This window comes from Taudactylus pleione, unplaced genomic scaffold, assembly GCF_031769625.1.
Source record: "Taudactylus pleione unplaced genomic scaffold, aTauple2 ptg000205l, whole genome shotgun sequence".
In the NCBI taxonomy this organism is placed as follows: domain Eukaryota; kingdom Metazoa; phylum Chordata; class Amphibia; order Anura; family Myobatrachidae; genus Taudactylus; species Taudactylus pleione.
In genome coordinates, this window is record NW_028284607.1 from 1,064,034 (window position 1) to 1,085,127 (window position 21,094).

Here is a 21,094-nt window from a genome sequence, read left to right on the forward strand (position 1 = left end):
CGCAAATCCAACTTCGGAGGCTCCCGTTTTCGTTAATTTTATATTGAATACGGGGATAAGCGGGCGCGCGCCCTATACTTTAACGCAGGTAAAAACTCAGATATGAAACGTTAACTTCGACAGTGAAGTTAACGTTTCATATTGAATACCCCTCTTGGTGTGTTGATGGTGGAAGCAGTAGGCCCCACTATTTCTTTAGAGAGGGAACCTCTTGTCCAGTTAGCGCCCAAACGGGCTAGCGTTTATTTTTATGTTTTATTTTCCTTTTACGTTGCACAATAAAGACTGGTACCGACCAGCTAGTAGGAGACCCCAGATTGGTGTACTATTTTTCTGGCTGCTGTGTGTGTGAAGAGGGAGTCCATCTGCCCCAGGAGAAGGACCCCTAATCTGGTCGTGTTAAAAAAAAATATATATATATATATATATATATATATATATATATATATATAATATATATATAATGTAAAGGTGCGGCACTCAAGGCATAAATAACAGGCTATGGGCCTGATTCAGAGCCGCTCATAAGCTGCCGCTCGTTCGCTCCGAGCGATGTTCGCACATCTGCGCATGCGTATGGGTTGTAAATGCGCATGCGCCAACCAGTCAGTGCGGTCGGAAATCGTGTGCTCGCAAAATAGCGAGTGCCTGCTAATTTGAGTGACAGAATGAGGCGTTTGTGGGTGGTAACAGGGGAAGGTGCTTGAAAACGGGGAGTGGAGATCCGAACGCAGGCGTGCCAAACGGTCAAAACGGGTGTTTTAAGGGTGTGCATAATTAACAAAGCAGCGTCATCGACCACATCACTTGGTTATCTTTTCGCCTGAACTGCTCGCATGATTGCGGTAGGAAAATGCTACCACAAGAATAGCGAGCAGTTCATACGCCTTTCGATGTACTCGATTAATCTAATAAATAGCGGAGATGATGTATGATGCGAGCGGCCAAGGGGCGTCTTTACAAAATAGAGATCGCATGTTTCGTTCGCTCGTTCAGACATAGAGGCGTCAACAGACCGCAAAGAGCGAGCGCTCAATTTAAATAGCCAGCCCCTTTTTCTGAACGAGGGTCCACAAATAGCGTCCGGCTCTGAATCAGGCCCTTAGCTTTTCGTTTTAACGTTTCAGTTACTCCAACTGTCGAAATACAGAAAATAAAATAAACACATACCTTATAAATGCTGCACCACGTGAAGCCGGATACCTGGGAACCGGGACTGCTCGCACCCGCCTGGCGGCCGTTTTGGATGACGCCATCACGCTGACAGCGTGCTCTGACTCCCCCATAATGTGTCACCATCACCATAGCTACAAAGTAAATACATCATTGCAAACAATGAACAGCGCAATGGAAGTAATACAAGTTAAGTCATCATATCTATCCAGAGCCTACTATTAAACAGAGTATTGGGAAAGAATAAAGCTTATTATATCAGAAAGTAACCACTGGTTATAATGAAAAAAATAAACTCTATTACAAAAAGCTGGCAAATTAAATTTTTTAATTTAACCCTTTGGGATGCAGAACATTGACGGGCTATTCAACGTGTTTCACATTGAAGTAGTTTTCTAGCTCGGTCACCTCCACGTAACTGCGAAAGGACGTGATCAATCATTCTATAGCGAAGGCTAGAAAGTGGATGATTAAATTCAACAAAATGTCGAGCTACGGGCTGTTCGTTTATACAAGTACTGAGCGCGTTACGTATTGCCGATCTATGAGCTGTCATTCGCTCTTTGAATTTTCTCTCAGTTTTTCCTATGTAGCTTAAACCACATGGGCAGATGATTTGGTAGACTACATAACAAGAATTACAATTTAGTTGGAATCTAATGCAAAATGATTTACCACTATGAGGATGACAGAAAAAGTCACCAGGATTAAATACTGCCATGTTACACATGAGCATTTTATACATCCTAATTTTTTAGGGCAAAAGCTAGCACCTTTTCAACACTTTTGTAGTTTAGAAATATCTGTCTTTACTAAAACAATCACGTAAATTGCAGCCACTTGAATAACAAGGCATTAAGCAGGTATTTAAGAAATGTAAATTTTCATCTGATTCAATCAGAGGCCAGTAATGTTTGATATTTTATTAATCACTGGAGAGGCAACATTATATCTGTTAACCCAAGGGAACAAGTGCTGTGTGTACTCTTGTTTAGGTACCTGTCACTTTATCTGCTATACTGTAAGCACTTTATTCCCCATGTGGATTGGAGGATTGATATTAAATCACTATTTATTTATTCTATTTATTGCACAAGGCACTATAGTACTTTGGGAGGTGTTTTTTTCATGTCAAGTGCAAGAAGGAAGTTTTTTGAATGGTCTTTTCCTTTAACCAATATGACTAATGAGTCATAGGATTCCTTTACACATATGCACTTTCCTATTGGGGATACAGTATCATACTTTTCGGAAACAGAAGCAGAAGGTATCCTTTATGATAAAGGGCTTAAGGATGAAACTGAGGAGCTTATTCAGACCCGGTCGTTAGCTCTACGAGCTCGCAACCGGGTTGATGTTGCTCCAGTGCGCATGCGCACGACGGAGCCGGCTCCGTCGTGCGGATGCACGAGACCCGGCTAACGAAGGGGGTCTTGTAGCAGACGGGGCGAGCTGTCGATGTTGAGTGACAGCTCACTCCGTTTGCTGGGCGGGCCGGGGGCGTGCCCGGCCAAACGGAGGCGTTCCTGTCGGAACGCTTGCCGTTTGGGGGTGGCCCCACTGACATCATCAGTGTTGTCAGTGGGAAGCTTCCTGGGGCTTAAGGTTGATGAGACCCTACCTTAGGGTCTCGTCGTAAGCCCCGATGGTCGCGTTGGTCTTGACCATCACGACCATCACCCTTAGCGGTCATTAGAGCTGTGGGTGTTTTGAAGACATAAAGGTTGTTAAAAACACAATATGTTCCTGGGTCAAACACCAACCACTGGAATTTTTCCAAAATGGATTCACAGCTTGGGTTGAGAGGTGGAGAAAATGTTTGAGGGCAGATGGTGAATTTTGAGTCATTCTGTTACTAAGACTTCAAAGTATTTTACTGCAAATTTTCAAATCTGTATCTATAATAAAATTTGGTACTTCCGTATCTTTGTGGCCCCCTGCTGGATGTGTGTTGAAGATACGGAAGTAGCGTAAACTTCAGGAAATACTATTCGGACCCTTGCGGGCTCGCTACGCTCGCCACACTGTGGGCACGGTGGCTCGCTTCGCTCGCCACATGGATTTATTCCCCCCTCCTTGCCCACTTGGATGGTAGGGAATGACGTTGGATGGTAGGGAATGACAAGTTTATAAGCCAGTGTCCAACGTCATTCCCTACCATCTAACGTCATTCCCTACCATCTAAGTGGGCATGGAGGGGGAATAAATCCATGTGGCGAGCAAAGCGAGCCGTGCCCACAGCGTGGCGAGCGCAGCGAGCCCGCAAGGGTCCAAATAGTATTTCCTGAACTTTACGCTACTTACGTATCTTCACTGAATAGTAGCGTAACCAGGGGCAGCAAAGATACGGAAGTACCTAAAATTTGAGTTGTGAGCATTTACGCATTACTTTTTGAACAACCCTCGTATTTACTACATATCAGGTCCTAGACCAAATAATTATAATGTATTATTTCTGCTATTCGCGTCAATAAGGATTTTCGTTTCGCCAGGATGTATGATAGATAACATCTGGGAACAAAAGCTCCGCTAGGATGGAGAGTTTGCACCTTAATGGTGAGACCTATGGTGCGTCTAAAGACACACTGAGACAGATTAGCAATGCTGCAAGAGGGTGTCTCAGTAGGAACAGAATCGGTCGCGGCATTAGCATAAAGACGTATACGCGGCGGCGGCGGCAAAAGACGCAGCCGCATCTATCTCAGAATCAAATCAAACACATCCTGTAAAGTGTCAGCTAGGAGCTGATTGGTTGTACTTTATCTCTCTCCAAGCTCTGATAAATATCCCCAATAGTGTCATTTATCACAGGAGAATCGGCGAGACTGACAAGCTCATACAAGCAGGCAATGTATCCACTAGAAGGGGCTGGGTTTGTTGTGTGTGACGTCAGGCGGGGCGGAGTTACAATCAGACCCAGCAGCACAGCGGGTGTGTGAGGTCTCGCTGGAGGAAATGAAAGCACCCGGGGAAGCGGATAGGAGGCTGGGTGAGCCCGGACCGCACTGTACCAGGGAGGTAAGCAGCTACTGTAGGAAGGAGAACGCGGTCGTTGACGAAGAGCAAAGTGACTGAATAATAAAAAAAGAGCACGGGAGGGCCCGCTACCTCATTCACTTGTTTGTCTGTTGTAATCCTATAAGCCGGTGCGTCACCCGCTGCTATATTTGCCGCATTTATTTTATACTCTCTGCCCTCACAGTACCCAATGCCAGTAGCCCGGCGCTGCGCCCTCCCCTGTGCTGTCCCGGCACATGTGCTTGTCCTGGCTGCCACCGCCACCCACAGCTCAGATGTTCCGCTGTCACTGTGCTGCTGGGAGTATCATGTATTCTATACACTTCCAGTATTGTCCGTGTCACTCCGTGGACGGGAGTATGTGTGTGTGTCTTGGGTGGCAGGTGGGGAAATAGCACGACCAGCTCATCTATGAGTAATGATTCTCTGCATATTAGTCATATGGCATGGGGTAAGGCTTTCACAGGACAGCTGCCTGTAATGGTCTGTGCTCATTTCCCTTATTACCGACACCAAATAAAACTGTTTGCCCTATTTGGGACGTCATGGAAGTGCATTATACAGGTAAAATTAACTATCGTGCAAACCTTTAAATTAAATTAACCTCAAAAGTTATATTTACCCAAAGTTTAGAGACTTCAAATGAGTAAGATATGATGAAGTTATCTTACTTCCACATAAAGGTATATATTATAACTCTTTATGTGATTTTAATAGAGACCTTCATGGATGCAGGTGACCCTGTTTTTCACTTAAAAAATGGGAGCTTTAGGCTTGGGTGTTCCTGGCCATAGAGTAAAGCTGCATGGAAACACTGTGTTCAGCATTATTGGGCAAGCTTGGCCTTGAACCTTAGTATTATGTAATGGAACATGAATAAACAGCACTATGTACTATAGCACTTTGAGTTACTGACACCTGTTCCTGGAAACTGTATACGTGTGATTGAAGAAGTATCTGTTTGACATATGGAGACCTATTCTAGACACATGGGAAACAAAAAAATAATCCTATTAAAACAAAATATACTGAGGTGGAGCTAACATCCCTGTATGTAGTGTGTTTCATCATTCGTATACCTATGGTTCTGCACTTGTTGTGGAACTAGAAGACCTAGCATGACTTTCCAGCCAGAAGATTGCAGCAAGGAGAAGCAAGCAGGATATAATGGAGCAAGTAATTACATATTATCTGGAGTATCACATAATGCCTATGACGGTTATAATAGAATATATGGCAGATGTGTGCATAAGTGATTTTTTTTTTTTTTTTTTTTTATGTGGTTAAAAAAGTAGTATGCATTCAAAGCAACTGAAAGAAACGCGTGTGTACATTTAAAGCTTTAATTGACATATGCAAAAAGAATTGTAATGTTGTAATCCGTGCTCACCAAGTCTTGTATTTCTCCTCCTGGCAGTCATTCCCAGCTGCAAATGATGTCTCAGAACACCAGTATCAAGATGGTGGTGACAGGAGATGATTTCGGATACTGCCCTCGCAGAGATGTTGGCATTGTAGAATGTTTCAATGCCGGGGCTATTTCTAATGTGTCTCTGCTGGTAAATGGCAGCTCTGCAGCATCTGCTGCAGGCCTAGCACGCAGGTATAATGATGGATGTTTGTTTTTACGATTGAAGTAAACACCCTAACCAACTAATGCTTTCCTTTGCACATATGCTGGATATTTTATGCAAACAGCAAGCATTTACTTGCTTCAGTGACAATACATGTATTATCCCCCTAATGTTTACACTACCTACAGTGACACCACACCCTATTAATAATATTTGTCAATTCACTTTAATGGCCAATGACAAAGAAGCCCTTCGGCGAAACACGCATCAGTGTTTCTGATAACCGCTGGTCACTAAAACATTACTTTGTTAAATATGTTTGTGTAAAATAAATTGTAACTAAAAAGCACTCTATTGTGAACGAGGGGTTGTGTACCGGATCCTGACGTTCAGTATGCCAACAGTCAGAATCCCGACAAATAAATATTGTAACCCTAACTCTCCCCTCCCGCAGCCTAACCCCAAGTCTCCCCCTGACCCTAATGCATACCTCCGCAATCTGTGAGCATCTGCATCCTGACTGTCGGGATGCTGACTACATCCCACGAACGAGAACTACCAGCGGTAATTTAAAAGAGAGCTGCATATCGCTAATTAGATGGCGAACGCGATTCAGAGAAATCGTATAACGGAGCATTTAGCTGCAAATACTATCGGATACATGTGACTAATGCATTAATTTAGCTAAAAAGTTACAGCTTCAAAGATACTGCCACAATTGTAACAAAATTCACTCTCCTGAAGAACTTCACCTGCAATAGCGTAAAACTTCACAATATTCTACAAATAAATAAATTGACTGCAAACTGCCTTATACTAATACAAAACAGGGGGATAGATAAGAATCATTTATTTACTGGGTAATTATACTGCCCTGTATAAAATACAAACACGTTATATCTTGTGCAAATAGACAGCAGGAGTCTTTAATCATTGGAGAGTAGAATACTGATTCTGATTCAGCAGCGGACTCATTGCCGATGTTAGAGCGATTATTTGCCATTGCACATGCGTGTAAGTCACACTGCGCACACGTTACGTAAGAACAGAGGATCCATTCGCAAAGTGAGTCATGTGGTCATCATTTGGGGGTGGTAATGGGGGAGGGGGGGTGTTAAGTAAACTTATCTGACCATTTCAATGCCGTTTCATGGGCATACATAAATTGGCCATGGCGATTGCATTTGCAGCACAAGTGCTCTCTGCGTGTGAGGAGAGCTGCAGTGTTTGCGGCTGGTCTGACCTGCCATACATGTTGCGTGACTGATGTGCGTCAATGGTACCAATGTTTATGCAGGCGTGCGACATTGGACGGATATGAGAAGGCAGCAGTGGGCGTCTTTATGTTGGCTGTGCTTTGGTAAGCATTAGCATATTTTAACAACTGCGATCCGTAAGCGATTGCAGTTGCGATTGCATTTGCGTCTACTGCTGAATCAGGCCCACTGTCTGAAATCTTTGTAAAGGATATTTTTTATTAATCCTGACAGAACATAATGAGAGAGTAAAATCAGACTTTGGATTGCCGGTTCAATAATTTCACACAAAACGAGTGAATATAATATTAGACCAGCGGTAAAAAGGAAAACAATTTTTATTATGCACCTTTTTTACTTTATTGTCCTCACATTATATTCTATCTAATTTTTTTAATTACAAAAATTATTTTGCCTCATCCTTTAACTTCTGAACACATTTCAATAAAAAAATCAAATAAAGATTTATTATATTTTAATTATATTTTCCTGTAATTATGTAATTTAACTAAGAAGCTATAGAGCACCACAAATTACACTGTTCTTGTCCTTTTTGTTTACTTGTAAATTTACAGATGTTGTTTTCTTAAGATTGATGTAAAGTGAACACTATAACTAATGCACTCATGCTTTCCTTTGCACATATGCTGGTTATTCTATGAAAACAGTTAGCATTTCCTAGCTTCAGTGACAATACATGTATTATCCCCCTACTGTTTACGATGCCTACAGTGACACCACACCCTGTTAGCCTTAAAAGTGAATTGAAAAATATTGCTATTTTAACACCTTCATAACTAGATGTACTTCATATATTTGTGATGACCACATCTCACAATTTGGCTAATAGTTGGCAATAAAAAAAAGTGTTTCTTAATGATCACATGTGCATTCTTTTGATATCATAGTGAGTACAATATTTTTTATCTGAAATGTGTTATACAGGGGCTTTGCATGTATGTGCCAGCAAAAGCCTGCTGACACTGTCAGAAATGGTATGAACATTCTGACATCACAACGTTTCCTGTGCTCAGTGGGCAAACCCAGACCCTATTGATATGTAGTTGGCATTCACTTTAAATGCTATCTAATGACTGCAATCAGGTGGCCAAGCACAGTGCTAGTAACTGTCCCAGGAACTCATATCTGACATTGGGCTTGATTCAAAACCTAATGGTTTTTGTACAACTCCAGTGGTAGTGCACGTGCCAATCAGTGTCTCCGAGATCGCTCGCAGTGCCCCTAAGCATTTTGGGGCGGGGAAGGAGCGGCGACAGCCAGTGTCCCAGAAAATGGGGGCTCATTCACTTTGTTTTCTTCCGACACAGCTTCACTGTCCATCTAGAGTAACCTGAGGGGAAATCAGTTGGACAATGTTCATGCAAGTGATTCAATGGCTGCATCCTCGGACACTGCAGCAGCTCACAGAAGCCAGCAGGAGTTGTCTATTTACACAAGACGCCTTAAGCGGCATTAGCATATTTTAGCATCACCAATGTTGCTAAAAACGTACAACTCTGAATCAGGCCTGTTGACATCCAGTTTCACAGTATAGAGCTGCCAGGTGGAGCACATGGTGCTTTAACTGAGGTTCCATTCAGGCAATGGAGCCTCAGCTCAGAGCCGACATTAAATTTTAATATGGGAACGAGTTAAAGGAAGTTTATCATAAACATTGTAATTGGCAGCATTATGTTTCTTTAAGGCAGAGCAAAACATCTTATATATAAAAATCATTGGTACTTCAGCTAGTACAACATAAAAACATCAAGGCCATGGTTAATGTAGATAGCCACTTTCGTAATCTCCTTAGATCACCTTACTAGGATGGACTGTCTGTCTTCCATAAATTTAACATGCAGGGTATCAACCTGTTTTGCTAATCCACACTGCCCTGATATCACCCACACCACCAATATGTTGGCATATAAAATGCAATTATGTCCACTGTTTCTGTTTGAAAACTGTAATTGGCTGATAATTTCATTGTTACCAGAGGGCTACACAGTTTTCCTGTTTGTATTGCCACGACTACATCCAGGTGTGGGCAGGTTCCTGAGGAACCTCTAAAACACAATATTTCGGCACATTGTAATTGTACAAGTATGGAGATAGGTTGCAATTTCCAGCATGTCTAATCATCAGTTTTCTGGCGTTGTGGCAAAGTATTTAATTGAGGTAGGAAAGACAAATGTATTCCGTGTACTCTAGGAATAAAATAGTAATATATAAGTGATAACATTCATAGGTACTTGAATTTTTGTGGACAAAAGACAGACAGACAGACCAGACAGTAGGGATCTGTACTATCTGATCCATTCTCTCTCAATAGCAATAATTGGCACCTGTCTATTTTATGTACCATGTGGTCACCTAGCGTGATACAGAAACCTGTGGCAAATGGGAGATTATGTTGTGATGAGCACACGTTGTTATTATTATAGGCACATTAATACTCGTTTAAGCTCACTAGGGGGATAGTAAAAACAAAAGGACAAAATGCCTCACGTACAGATTATTTTTCTTTAAGCAAAACAAATGTTGACATATAGCATATGCTTTCTGATTGCTTACCAATGAGCACATCTGTGGCTGTATGTATCCAGACAATGTTTTCTACTTTGTGTTGTAGATATAATATTCCCATTGGCCTGCACGCCAATCTCTCAGAAGGTGTCCCAGTATGTGGAGAACTTTGTCAAAACTCTTCTCTTATCAATGCTCATGGGGTCTTTCATGGGAAGATGGGTATCCGAAAAGCACTAGCACAGGGACAGCTCCGCATGTCAGAGGTGGGTTCTTGGTGTAATATCTGGTCCATGCTAAATTTGTAGATGAAGCTAAAATTTACGTTTTAAAAATTTTTAAATTATCACAGTTCATGTTCTGTAAACAAGTATATTTAAGATAGCAAAAATTAAATTTTGTGATTTAACAGACAGTAACTGATACCCCTTTCACACAGGATTTCCCGGCATTTGAGTGCTGGGTCTTTCTGCCAGTTCTAGCCTGACACCCCCCCCCCTCCTCCCCCCTTTCAGACAGAATAGCAAATTACTGGGTAAAGCACTTTTACCCAGTAATTTGCTGATCAACATGGGTATTTTTTTATGTGTGAAAGTGTCAACCTGGGCCAAAATTGCTGGAACTCCGATCCTGGTAAAAAGCAGTTTGTACAATCACTGTGAGCCAAGATGTGGTTAGATTTAAGAAACTTGATCTCTTTACTGCTTTGATACCAGTCTATATTGCAAGGTGTCATCCCTTGTTTGGGACCATTATATTTAGCAGATTCTGTGCCGGATTAACCTATAGGCTAGACCAGGGGTTCACAACCACGGTCCTCAAGGCACACTAACAGTCCAGGTTTTAAGGATAGCCATAGCTCCCCAACAATTCAGGTTTTAGAAATGGTTGAGCACATGGTTGAGCACAGGTGTCTTAATTACTTTGATTCAACCATCTGTGCTCAGTCATGGATATCACTAAAATCTGGACTGTTATGGCCCCCATACATCAGCAATCGTGCAATTTGCAATCGATTGTGTATAAAAATCTTTCCCTCCTTCAATTGATTGCAAATTGCACGATTGCTGCAATCAATGTACGGGGTAGTGTGCCTTGAGGACCGAGGTTGGGAAACACTGGGCTAGACTGTGCATATAGCAGAGGTTCCCAAACACTGTCCTCAGGGCTCCCCAACAATTCAGGTTTTAGAAATGTCCATGGTTGAGCACAGGTGACTTAATTAGTACCTAAATCAAGTTGATTTAACCACCTGTGCTCAACCATGGATATCTCTAAAACCTGACCTGTTGGGGAGCCTTGAGGACCGCGTTTGGGAACCTCTGGCATATAGCATTTCAGAGCTGGAAGAATGGCACTGTCCAGAGTATTCGCACTGCTTAGGTTCACCATGTTAGTGGTTGTGCCATCTGATTGGATAGAAGCCAAAGCCAATGTTACAAAATGAAAATGTCCTTCAACTACAAATAATACAGCTTTCACTTCTCGGCAGCCCAGTTGACACGTATCAAAGGGAATGTCATTGTGTGATCTAGTTTGTTTGTGTAATACTTAGATTCTGCCTTGCTACTTCAACATTTATAAACTTGTTTCTTGCTTTGTATTTGTTCCAAGACTGACTTATGCAGGTATAAGATGAAGGCTTTGTTCAGATGAATGCATTGGAAGACTTGTGTGACATGTGCAAACTGCTCTATAAATCATACAGAAGCATGCAGAACCTCATCTGTGTGGATGAGTAGCTGTGAAACCACAGGTCAATTCTTCCATCATTTTGCTGTGATCAGTGGTTTCCACTACTGATTGTCTGAACAGTGACAAACAATGATCTTGATGCGTTCACGATTTTCAGAGCGCTATTGAAAACTAACTAAGTTTATTCATAAAAGAGCGTCACAATGTATTCAATTACCCTGGTATAGACCTGACATTTTGTATGAAACTTATCTCTACAAAATAACGGTATCCTACTCCGAGGGTACCTACTCATGAGCTTCTAAGATATCAATAAATCAGTGCGAGAAATTGGATTTAAAATACACAGTTGTTTTAATAATCATCAAATTAAACAAAAATAAACATGCAATGTTAGAAGTTACTCATTTTGTAATATTTGTATTGGGCTATAGTCTATCCAAATGTACCACAATATAACTCTGTGACTTCCCACTTGCCTTCACTACCCACCTCACATTATGACGCTGCCCCTGTTACATACTGCCCACCCTACACAATCGAATGCATGGCATTCCACAAGATCAGCACACTTATCTCTTGCTGCTCTGTACAAGCTGATGATCTGATTGGCTAAAGAGTCTATGCAGACCCTCAAAACTGAGGGCATCCTGGACTAGCAACAGATAAAAACTGAAGAAGGGGTTTCATCCTAGTCAACACACTTTAAAAAATAACTAAATATATGAATAATTTTACAGAAAACATCTCTACATTTTTATTTTGTTTTATGATTTATTGTTACTTAAGATGCCAGTATCCTCATATTTGGAAGTTGTGAGTGATTGCAAGTGGTATACTCTTTGGGGGTGAGTTAATTGTTTTGTGTGCGGCGATACTTAATGGGTGTCCGGTGTTACCACTCAATGGTCTTGGGCATCCATTAATTATCGCTGTCTTCAGGCCAAATTAGACTGGGTTTAGCCGTGCAAAACTGCTAAATCTGTCTAAAGTCCTGGTTGGGGTGCCCTAATCACGGGTTTATCGCACATTTTTGCTCGCATCCTGCTGAGGGTATGAGCAGAAATGCCGACACTGGAGGCTATCGCTCCTGGGAGTGTGGCCTAATCACAGGTGGCGTGGGCACGCCTCCATAGGGAAAAGCTTTTGCTGCGCACTGGGACCGGGGGTGCAGTGATCTCAGCAGGGTGCAATTCCAGGGTGGGGGGGAGCATCACTGTGATCGCTCCTCCCCCAAAGGCAGAGGAGACTGCTGCTCAACAGTGTGTGCCGGGCTGCTTACAGGTAAGGAGGAGGGGGGGCCGTAGCTGTGCGGGCCCCTCCAGCAAGCCCGTGTAATTAGTGCCTGATCACCCCCCCCCCCCCTCTCTGTGCCCCTGTATATGTATATAGTTTTTGTGATTCACCCACCTGTGTTGAAGCATGCATGACCCTAATGTCTGAACTGTGAGTGGGCCATGAGAACCTGGTTTGGGAAATACTGGATGAGAGCAAGAAATAATTGTCTGTATCAGAAAAAAAGTACAGTACAGTTCTTAGCGACATAGGAATATTCTTGTACTGCAGTTTAGGTAATTCAGGTATTTACCTAGTTTTAGGTAATTCGGTATTTACTTTGGGGTCGGGCTAATACTAACGTTTATCAAAGGCAAACTTTTTTTTTTTGTATGTTTAGTGATTTACATGGCGATTTGCAATTTGCCTAACTTCCACGTTATCAAACCTCCCCAAAAATCTGGTATAACTCTTAAAATCGCAGATATCATTAATTTCTGCGTTATGAAGTGTAGTGCAATGGGAAACTATCAAAAGAGTGTTGTGCAAAATTGCCATGGAAATCACTCAAAATTATTTCAGTGGTTTCAGACATACACATTCAGTCACTAAATTATTTAAGCAATTGTCAAATGTACTATTCGAAACTCAGCGGCTAGCTGGAGTTAATTGCTGTCTACTCAATCACAAACTGAAAAATGGATGCAGTGCTCAAATTTGGTTACGTATAATACCGCTTTTACTCGGCATTTGAGTTCCAGGTGGGCTTGCCGGTTCTAGCCTTATAACCCTTTCACACAGAAAATCAAATTACCGGGTAAAGCACTTTTACCCGGTAATTTGCAGATCGGTATAGGTACCGTATAGTTGTAATTCAGTTGACAAAGTTCTTCAAGGAATGTAATAGTTTTGATGGAATAGTGAAGATGATGGATTCTTCAATAAACACAGTTCATGTATGGATTCTCTGGATTAAAATCAATCTTGGAATGAACCCCTTGTACCAGAAGCACCCAAAAATGGCCAAAGGCATCTTAATTTATAATCAAATTTTGTTTATTATGAAATATTTTTATAATTAAAAATAGTTCATAATAAGATTTGAAGTACAGTGTTATATTCAAATTTTATATCCAGACATGATAACAAAGAAAGTCAGTGCACTAGTACAAAATAGTTAATGAAATAGAACAGGATACCACAGTCCTGAAGTGATTTCACAGACACATACTAAACTGTGTCTTTTTAGGTCTCAATTGAAATCTTAATAGTGCACAGGCCAGCAGCCACAGCAAATCAGCCGGCGTCTTCCCCTCACACAGACCCAGATCCGGATGGGTACAAATCTGAAATATTAGAGCACAGAAAGGGTCACGAAAGGGACACTTTAAGTCCAAGGACGAAACATGTTGGGTCGTGGCTGGATTAGATCCTGGAGACGTTCGGGTGAAACACAAGCCTTATTGTTATTTACATCACTGTTTATGCTTGCGGTGGTTTTAGACCGCCCAATTTGGTACGCACGCTGACCTGGAGTCTGTTTTTTATGTAATAAAACTTTTGTCTATATTGGATGCATGATGTGGCGCCCCTTTTTGTGCTCTCTAATATTTATATATATATATATATTTATTAGTGTGTGAATTTTGATTTCCTACGTGTAGCCATATTTGAGCATTGTCTCAAATCCGCCCCCCCCCCCCTTTTTTTCTTTTTTTTCTAACAAGTAAATCAGTTTTTATTTTTTTTGTTTTTTTTTCTTACAAAATCAAATCTAAAAATGAACTGCTGTGGAATTATAAGCTACTGACACAACATTTGCTTGTTTGGCAGGTTAGGCAAGAGCTGTGTGCCCAGGTCAGACTATTTCGCGAGCTGACTGGACAGAATCCCCAACACATGGACGGACATCAGCATGTTCATGTGTTACCAAGTAAGATGTCACATTAACACTGAACAGACATGTATGAAAATGGGGGTGGGTTTGTTTCTTGGATAATAATGACAGTAGTACTGTATATCCACACTAGTGCTCTCGTCACATGACTGCAACAAGAACACTCAGTACTTTCATATTGGTCTATGGAAAGCCCCTTGCAAACTGAGCCAGCGGGTAGCAACAATTACCCTGTAGCATAATTGTCAAAGTGCAGCTACAAAGGTTAAAGGACCACTATATTCATAAGGCGTTTACATTCAAGGGCGTTTGTGAAAGCACAAAAACAGGTGGGCCTGAAACATAAATGATCAATTACAGCCAAACCTAAAATATAGGCATACATAGCTCTCCCCTATTTATTCCATTATAGTATCCTCCTACTGTATATAGTACAATCCTTACCCAGGTTTGTGTTTCCCCAGTTGTTTTTATGTTGTGTCTGTAATAAGAGAAAATGCCTGCAAGACTAGTTGTGGTATATTTTATTGTGACCGCAATACATTGCAGTACACGGGTATGCAGAGAGTACTTCTTATGGGACACTGTGTATGCATGGTTGTGCATAGTATGCACGCATTAATTACTAGGCTCATGTGCACGCTGAGAGATGCACTACGTGAGCTGTTCTGTATTTCTCATTTAGTCATTGTGGCCTACAGAGGAGAGTGTTGGAGCATAAAAATTAGGGAAACACTTGTAGCTCACAAAACATATAGGGCATAAAAAAGGGCAGTATAAAATGCAGAACCCATTCTACTATAGTTAATGGGTGCAGATAGTTGAGCCCATTTTGGTGACTGTTATATTAGATGTTCTGGTGACTATATTTCTGCTAACCATTAAATAGAGGGCTGTAAACAATTAGTTGTGGAAGCGACAGTAGTTGGGACCTCAGTCTCCTTTAACATAGCAAAACACTTTGCATAAGACACACACCAGACATGTAACATATACAGACCTATATGCGGCCATGACCAGTTTAGTTATACAACATATAAGTGAAGTAGCAGACATGCTGTACACTATGTGAGAAGTATTCACTTCGTCCAGTAAAATAAAATTGTTTTTACACAGAATATTAAGCACATTAGTTGCCTGTAGGGCTCACTGAGCAGTAAGCTAACACAGGGCCTGATTCAGAGCCGGATGCTCTGACCAGAGCACTCGCTCTGAATCAGGGCCCTCCTACATGAAAATGGAGCGGCCTTATGGACTCTCGCATAGCTGTGGGTTACCACCCACAGCTTATGCGAGCATCCATGATGATGGTCAAGACCATCGCGACCATCGGGCTTGCGACGGAGACACTGCGGTAGGGTCTCGCTGCAGCAAGCCCTGGAGTGATTTTGGCTCTATCAGAGCCAAAATCACTCCCACTGACATCACTAGTGATGTCAGTGGGGCCGGCTTCAGACGGTAGGCGTTCCCATGGGAACGCCTCCGTCTGGCAGCCACGCCCCCGGCACGCCCACCAAAGGGGACGTGCTGTCAATCAACATCGACAGCAAGCCCCCTTTGGTGCGAGACCCAGAGCGACGGAGAGCCCATCGCTATCCGGGTCTCGCGCATGCGCACGACGGAGCTCCCTCCGTCGTGCGCATGCGCAGTGGGGCAACATCGACCCGCTTGCGAGCGGGTCTGAATGACCCCCACAGTTCCCAAAAGTGCTGTGAAAAACTTCAAAGTATTTGGAAGGAATGCACTATGTGGCACTACAGTGTCCCTAATCTCGTGTTTATCATTCAACAGGAATCAGAGAGGAGTTTGCACAAGTCCTGCAGGAGCATAGTGTTCCTTACACCCGTGTACCAGTGGAGGTAGGACTGATCAGGTGTGACTGGATCCAGGAGGAACTAATGACGTTTTATAGAGGGGTGGAGGAAGATGCATTAAATACAGTGGAAGTGTTCAAGAGCCATGGAATCCGGTGAGTGTTCATAACTAAGAAGCACGTGTGTGTAATAGGGACATTGCAGGCTTATGGCGTTTAATAATGGTACATACTCACTTGAGGTTATAGGGCTGACTGTGGCATGCTGGCCAGCCCTGTATTTCCTGTGTACGCAGTGTATTTATTATGCAGAGCACAATGTTGGTGCTCCCAGGTTTGACATCATAATCTGGACACAGCAGGCTGCAGAGCAGTATAACATGACTGCATTACAACTTCCCATGTAAGTCCCAAGGCAAGAAATATTGTTGAAAAGATGCTAAGATCACTCAAAGCTTTGACAAATAAGCAGCACCACACCTGACTATCCTTTTTGACTGTATATTTCTTTAACTATACCAAGGCAGGTTGCATATTTACCATATTTGTACATATATTAGTGATTCACTTGACAAGAAATAAAGCCGGCTACACACTTGCCCAATATCGGCACGATTCGCTGTATCGGCACGACAAATCGTGCATATTGGCTAGTGTGTACGCACTATTGCGTGCGCCCGTGGATCGTATGTAACATCTTCTGGTTGGCCATGCTGCCCGGCCAACCGGAAGATATTTCATGCGATTAGGTGGCAATTGTGTAGTGTGTACAGGCAACCGGATGGCCAGAAGGTATGTCTGTCCAATTTGCCCATTTTTTTATGTCATATGTTGCCAGTGATCGTTGTAGTGTGTATGGGAGCAGCGATAAATCGTATATATTATCAAACGATACAATATATCATTCAGTCGTATGCGATATTGGACAGTGTGTACATCATACTTGCCGACTATCTGGCTGCTCCTTCTGGGAGGGAGCAGCCAGATTGGCAGAACAGGGGGTGTGGCTGGCAAAGGGGGCGTGGCCGGGTGGGCTGGCCCCGCCTCCGCTACACAATACCGAAAAAACTGCCATTGTGAAGCAGGGGGCGGGGCCAAAATGACACAAATCGTGTCAGAGTCCCCCCCCACCCCCCCTGCTGCGGGGGTTTAACAGGTACAGGCGGGGGGGGGAGACGGGGGAATCGGCGGCAGGCGGGAGGCTTGCCTGCCTTTCCGGGGGAGCAGGAGCTGCACCCATTTATCGGGAAGCTCCCGCCCGAATCGGAAGGGTAGGCAACCCTGGTGTACATTCAGTATCGTATGTTCTGGCCTCAAGGGAAATTGGATGCAAAATCGTTCCAATTACAAGTCATTCAGGTGTGTACCCACCCTAAGAGTGGAATACAATTATGAAAAGCCCCTGGGCTGGATTAGCCTGGGCTAATCTCCACTCTACTGCACCTTTTTTATTTGTAATACTCCCTCGGATATAGTGCTAGCTACTGAGAAGAGAGTATACCCCAGGATGATACAAAGAAGAGCTGGCATTTCGGGATCAATTTATCTATTGCTAATGCTGCTCCTCACCTCTATGGGGGGAATTCATTTGTTGCTTCGTTCAGGAGCGCACAGCCACAGACGTTGACATTCCTACTTGCAGCCCCCAGAGCTGGCGAGCAAAAATGACAGAAGCGTGACCCGTTTGAGTGCTCAATGTCTCGTCATTTTGATGGGCTGCTAACTAGTGGAAAAAGTTGCAATATTATACCAACAATAACAAATTTACATTAATCCGTCATGTAACCAACTTTCATCTGTGTGAATAAACTACAAACAAACCTCTTACCACAATAAATAGTCATGAAATCACCTGACCAGGATGCATGAAACACGAGCTGCTAAAAGCTGATACCTGTATGTGAAAAGATCCCGTTAGGAAATAAGTTGTACAACTTCATTGGTTTGATCTCCAGTTACATGAATACGGTAGTTCAAGTTAAATTCTTTTGCATCCGCTCAGATATCAGTAATTGTATTAAAAAGCTGTTCCCAATTTTCCATGGTAATAACGAACGCATTTTGTCTTGTAATTTTTTTTTAAGTATACCAGCAGGGATCACAAGTCTATTATAGGGGCCTCTTCTCAAAATACTAGATTGTGATCCATGCTGGTATGCTTTGATAAAGTTGCCAAAGTCCAGTTGACTGATGCAATGCGTTGGAATTACACCCTACAACTTGCTCCTGTTCAGGATCTATACACAGGAAGTTAGTTTGCTTTTCACAATGCGGTTCAGTGGTCCCGATGGTGTCGCCTGAAACACCAGGAAGACTCATTCATACAGCAGTGGGGCTGTGACATTACCTCTGCGAGTGATCCTAGTAGAGCATAAACATTACAAGTATTATCTTCTCCCCTCCCTGCACCTACCCCTATCCTCACTACCTTTCTCTCTTCCCTACTTTAACATTTATCTTTTTTTTTTTTTTTTAAATATTGTTTTTTCACTCTCCTTCCTGTTTATGCATACTGATATTTTATTACTAATTTGATGCCATATCTATCTGACATTAGTGTTTGTGACATATAACGCTTGTGTAAATTATATCGGAATGGATCGATGACAATGGAAAGGTATAACCAGGCAGCGTGCTAAAAACTCACAATATTCATGAGCATGTACAGATGAGTCCACATACACCTATCCTCAAATTCTGCTAAATGTCCCCATTTGGAGTCACGGACTTTGCGATTTAGACCCGTCATGTGATTTTCTCTTTAAATCTGCTACTGTATACCATTTCTTTTATGACCAAAATACTGATCCTAAGGGCTAAAAGGCAAAAGACATAGGTCCTGTACAAGTGACTCGTGCCACACATTGGGGGAGATGTAAGAAGCGGTATCAGCGCACGTTATATGCGCTGATACCGCTTCTCCCCGATGTAGAATTGTAGGGCTGCGCGGTAAATGACAGGGGCTCTATGCACCCCTGTCATTATCAGCGCTGCTATTTACAAGATAGCAGCGCCGATCGGCAGGGCATGTATGGACGGACAGATCGCCTGACCGTTCTGCCCGCTGTAGCTGTCGCTATCGACAGCTACAGCCTGGCGATGCCCTATCCCCACAGCAGGGACAGTGCTGACCCTGCTGCGGCGGCTGCTGGCTCCAGGGCTGCACGCGGGATCTGGCGATACTTGCGAGATCCCACGCAATGCTCAGTGGAGCCGGCTGGGACCAAGAGACAGCGCATCAGCACTAGGATGGTGCACTATGTCCTCAGGCAGGGATCGCCGGAGGGGGGAGTTAATGCTCCCCCTCTCCGGTCGATGAGATGTTCATACATCTCATCATTAGTACTTCCTGCTTGGCCTTGGTAAAGAGGCGAAGCAGGAAGCGTTATAGCGGCACGCTAAGTGCCGTTATAATACATCCCCCCACTATGCTTAATCTGCTACCTTCTGACAATTCCTTTGAGACAAAAAAATACTAATCCTAAGTGTTTAGTGCACGCTTAGCGAATTAAGATGCAAGATTCGGTTAAAAGTACTCAAGCATGGTAATTGCTACCCGTGGCAGAACATCGAAGTCACACCAGGTGTCATGCGCCATATGTATGAGGACAGTAGTAGTCAATGACACACTGAGACAGAACATGATTAGTAGTGAGGCATTGGTTCCTAGAGAAAGGATACTCAGGAATCCTGTATTATACCTTCACCTGGTAGAAAATGGCTTTTTCCATCATTGACTCTGCACAGTTAATGAATAATATTGCTGGATACAGATTATAAATGTGTCCCGCCTCAGACAATAATATCTTATTGCAATTTTATAAATGGTTCTTCTACCCTGGGCAACAGCAGTACATTCTGTATGCCATTAGCAATCTAACATTTTATTATGTTATTGGTGTTTTATTTATTTGTGTATTTGGTGTAATAAGTTGCTAATTCATGATTATCTGGGACCCATCTTACTGTTTTTATTATGTTTTATTGATTTTAATTGGTTTATTTGGGATTGATTAGATCATTGATAGTGTTGTACTTCCCCCTTTGTCTAGTGTATAATTTCTAATATCTTTTCATGTCTTTAACTCACTGCTCCAACATCCGTGGTATAGTTTTAGTTCTGCCAGTGTTAATATCTACTTTATTTGCTGCTTATTTTCAGGTGGCCTGATATATACATTGGTCTAAGTACAATGGGAAAGAACATGACCATAAAGAATATTCAGCAAGCCCTGGACTACAGCACTCTGTCCCTTCACAGCGGCCTTTCCTCCCAGAGTTCAATGTACAGTCCAACATCTCGCACCAGCCTGAGCATTGAACTAATGACACACCCTGGCTACCCCAGTGTACCTGCAGAAGGGGGCTGTGGGGAAGGACCAGATGACTTTTCTCAGTCATGGGAACGACTACACGAAATGAATGTTCTCAAAGACCCCTTGTTACACAGTTATTTCAGTGAGAGACGAGTACATTTGTGCCCATTTAGAGACCTTTAATTTCTTTGAGAGAGACATCGGGAGGTGGATGAAATACAACTTTATGGTGATCACTACAAACAATGGCATAAAGAATCACACATTTTACTTGACCTGTAATTTGTTTTTTTTTATTCTAGATTGTCTGGATCTAACAAGATATGTATGAAGTGTACATAATATCTGTTGTTTAAAAAATTGTGTAGCTCCTCTGCTGCTAGGTAAGGTGAGGTTGAACTGGTCAAGGCAATCTTACATTGTGTTTGGAAGAGTCAATTGTAGTCAGTGGCGGCTCAAGCGGTGGGCTGGCCGGACTACTGCCCAGGGTGCAGTGGCCTGGGGGTGCAGCCGCAGTCATCCTGCCAGCGCCGTCTACTCTGGAGACCGGG

At 42.7% G+C, this 21,094-nt stretch overlaps 1 protein-coding gene across 2 annotated transcripts; it reads left to right on the forward strand.

The window, feature by feature from the left end:
- The first annotated feature begins 4,061 nt into the window (after window positions 1–4,061).
- Window positions 4,062–20,818, forward strand: YDJC (YdjC chitooligosaccharide deacetylase homolog). 2 transcript variants are annotated; one of them, XM_088477943.1, is made up of 6 exons: window positions 4,062–4,191; window positions 5,609–5,794; window positions 9,654–9,813; window positions 14,351–14,450; window positions 16,206–16,383; window positions 20,390–20,818. In XM_088477943.1, exons 2-6 carry the CDS (start codon window positions 5,625–5,627, stop codon window positions 20,724–20,726), a joined length of 945 nt encoding a protein of 314 aa, XP_088334069.1. In that variant the 5' UTR covers window positions 4,062–4,191; window positions 5,609–5,624; the 3' UTR covers window positions 20,727–20,818. The 2 variants fall into 2 exon arrangements, with proteins under 2 accessions (XP_088334069.1, XP_088334070.1); XM_088477944.1 differs by lacking the exon at window positions 4,062–4,191 and adding an exon at window positions 4,247–4,319.
- The last annotated feature ends 276 nt before the right edge of the window (window positions 20,819–21,094 follow it).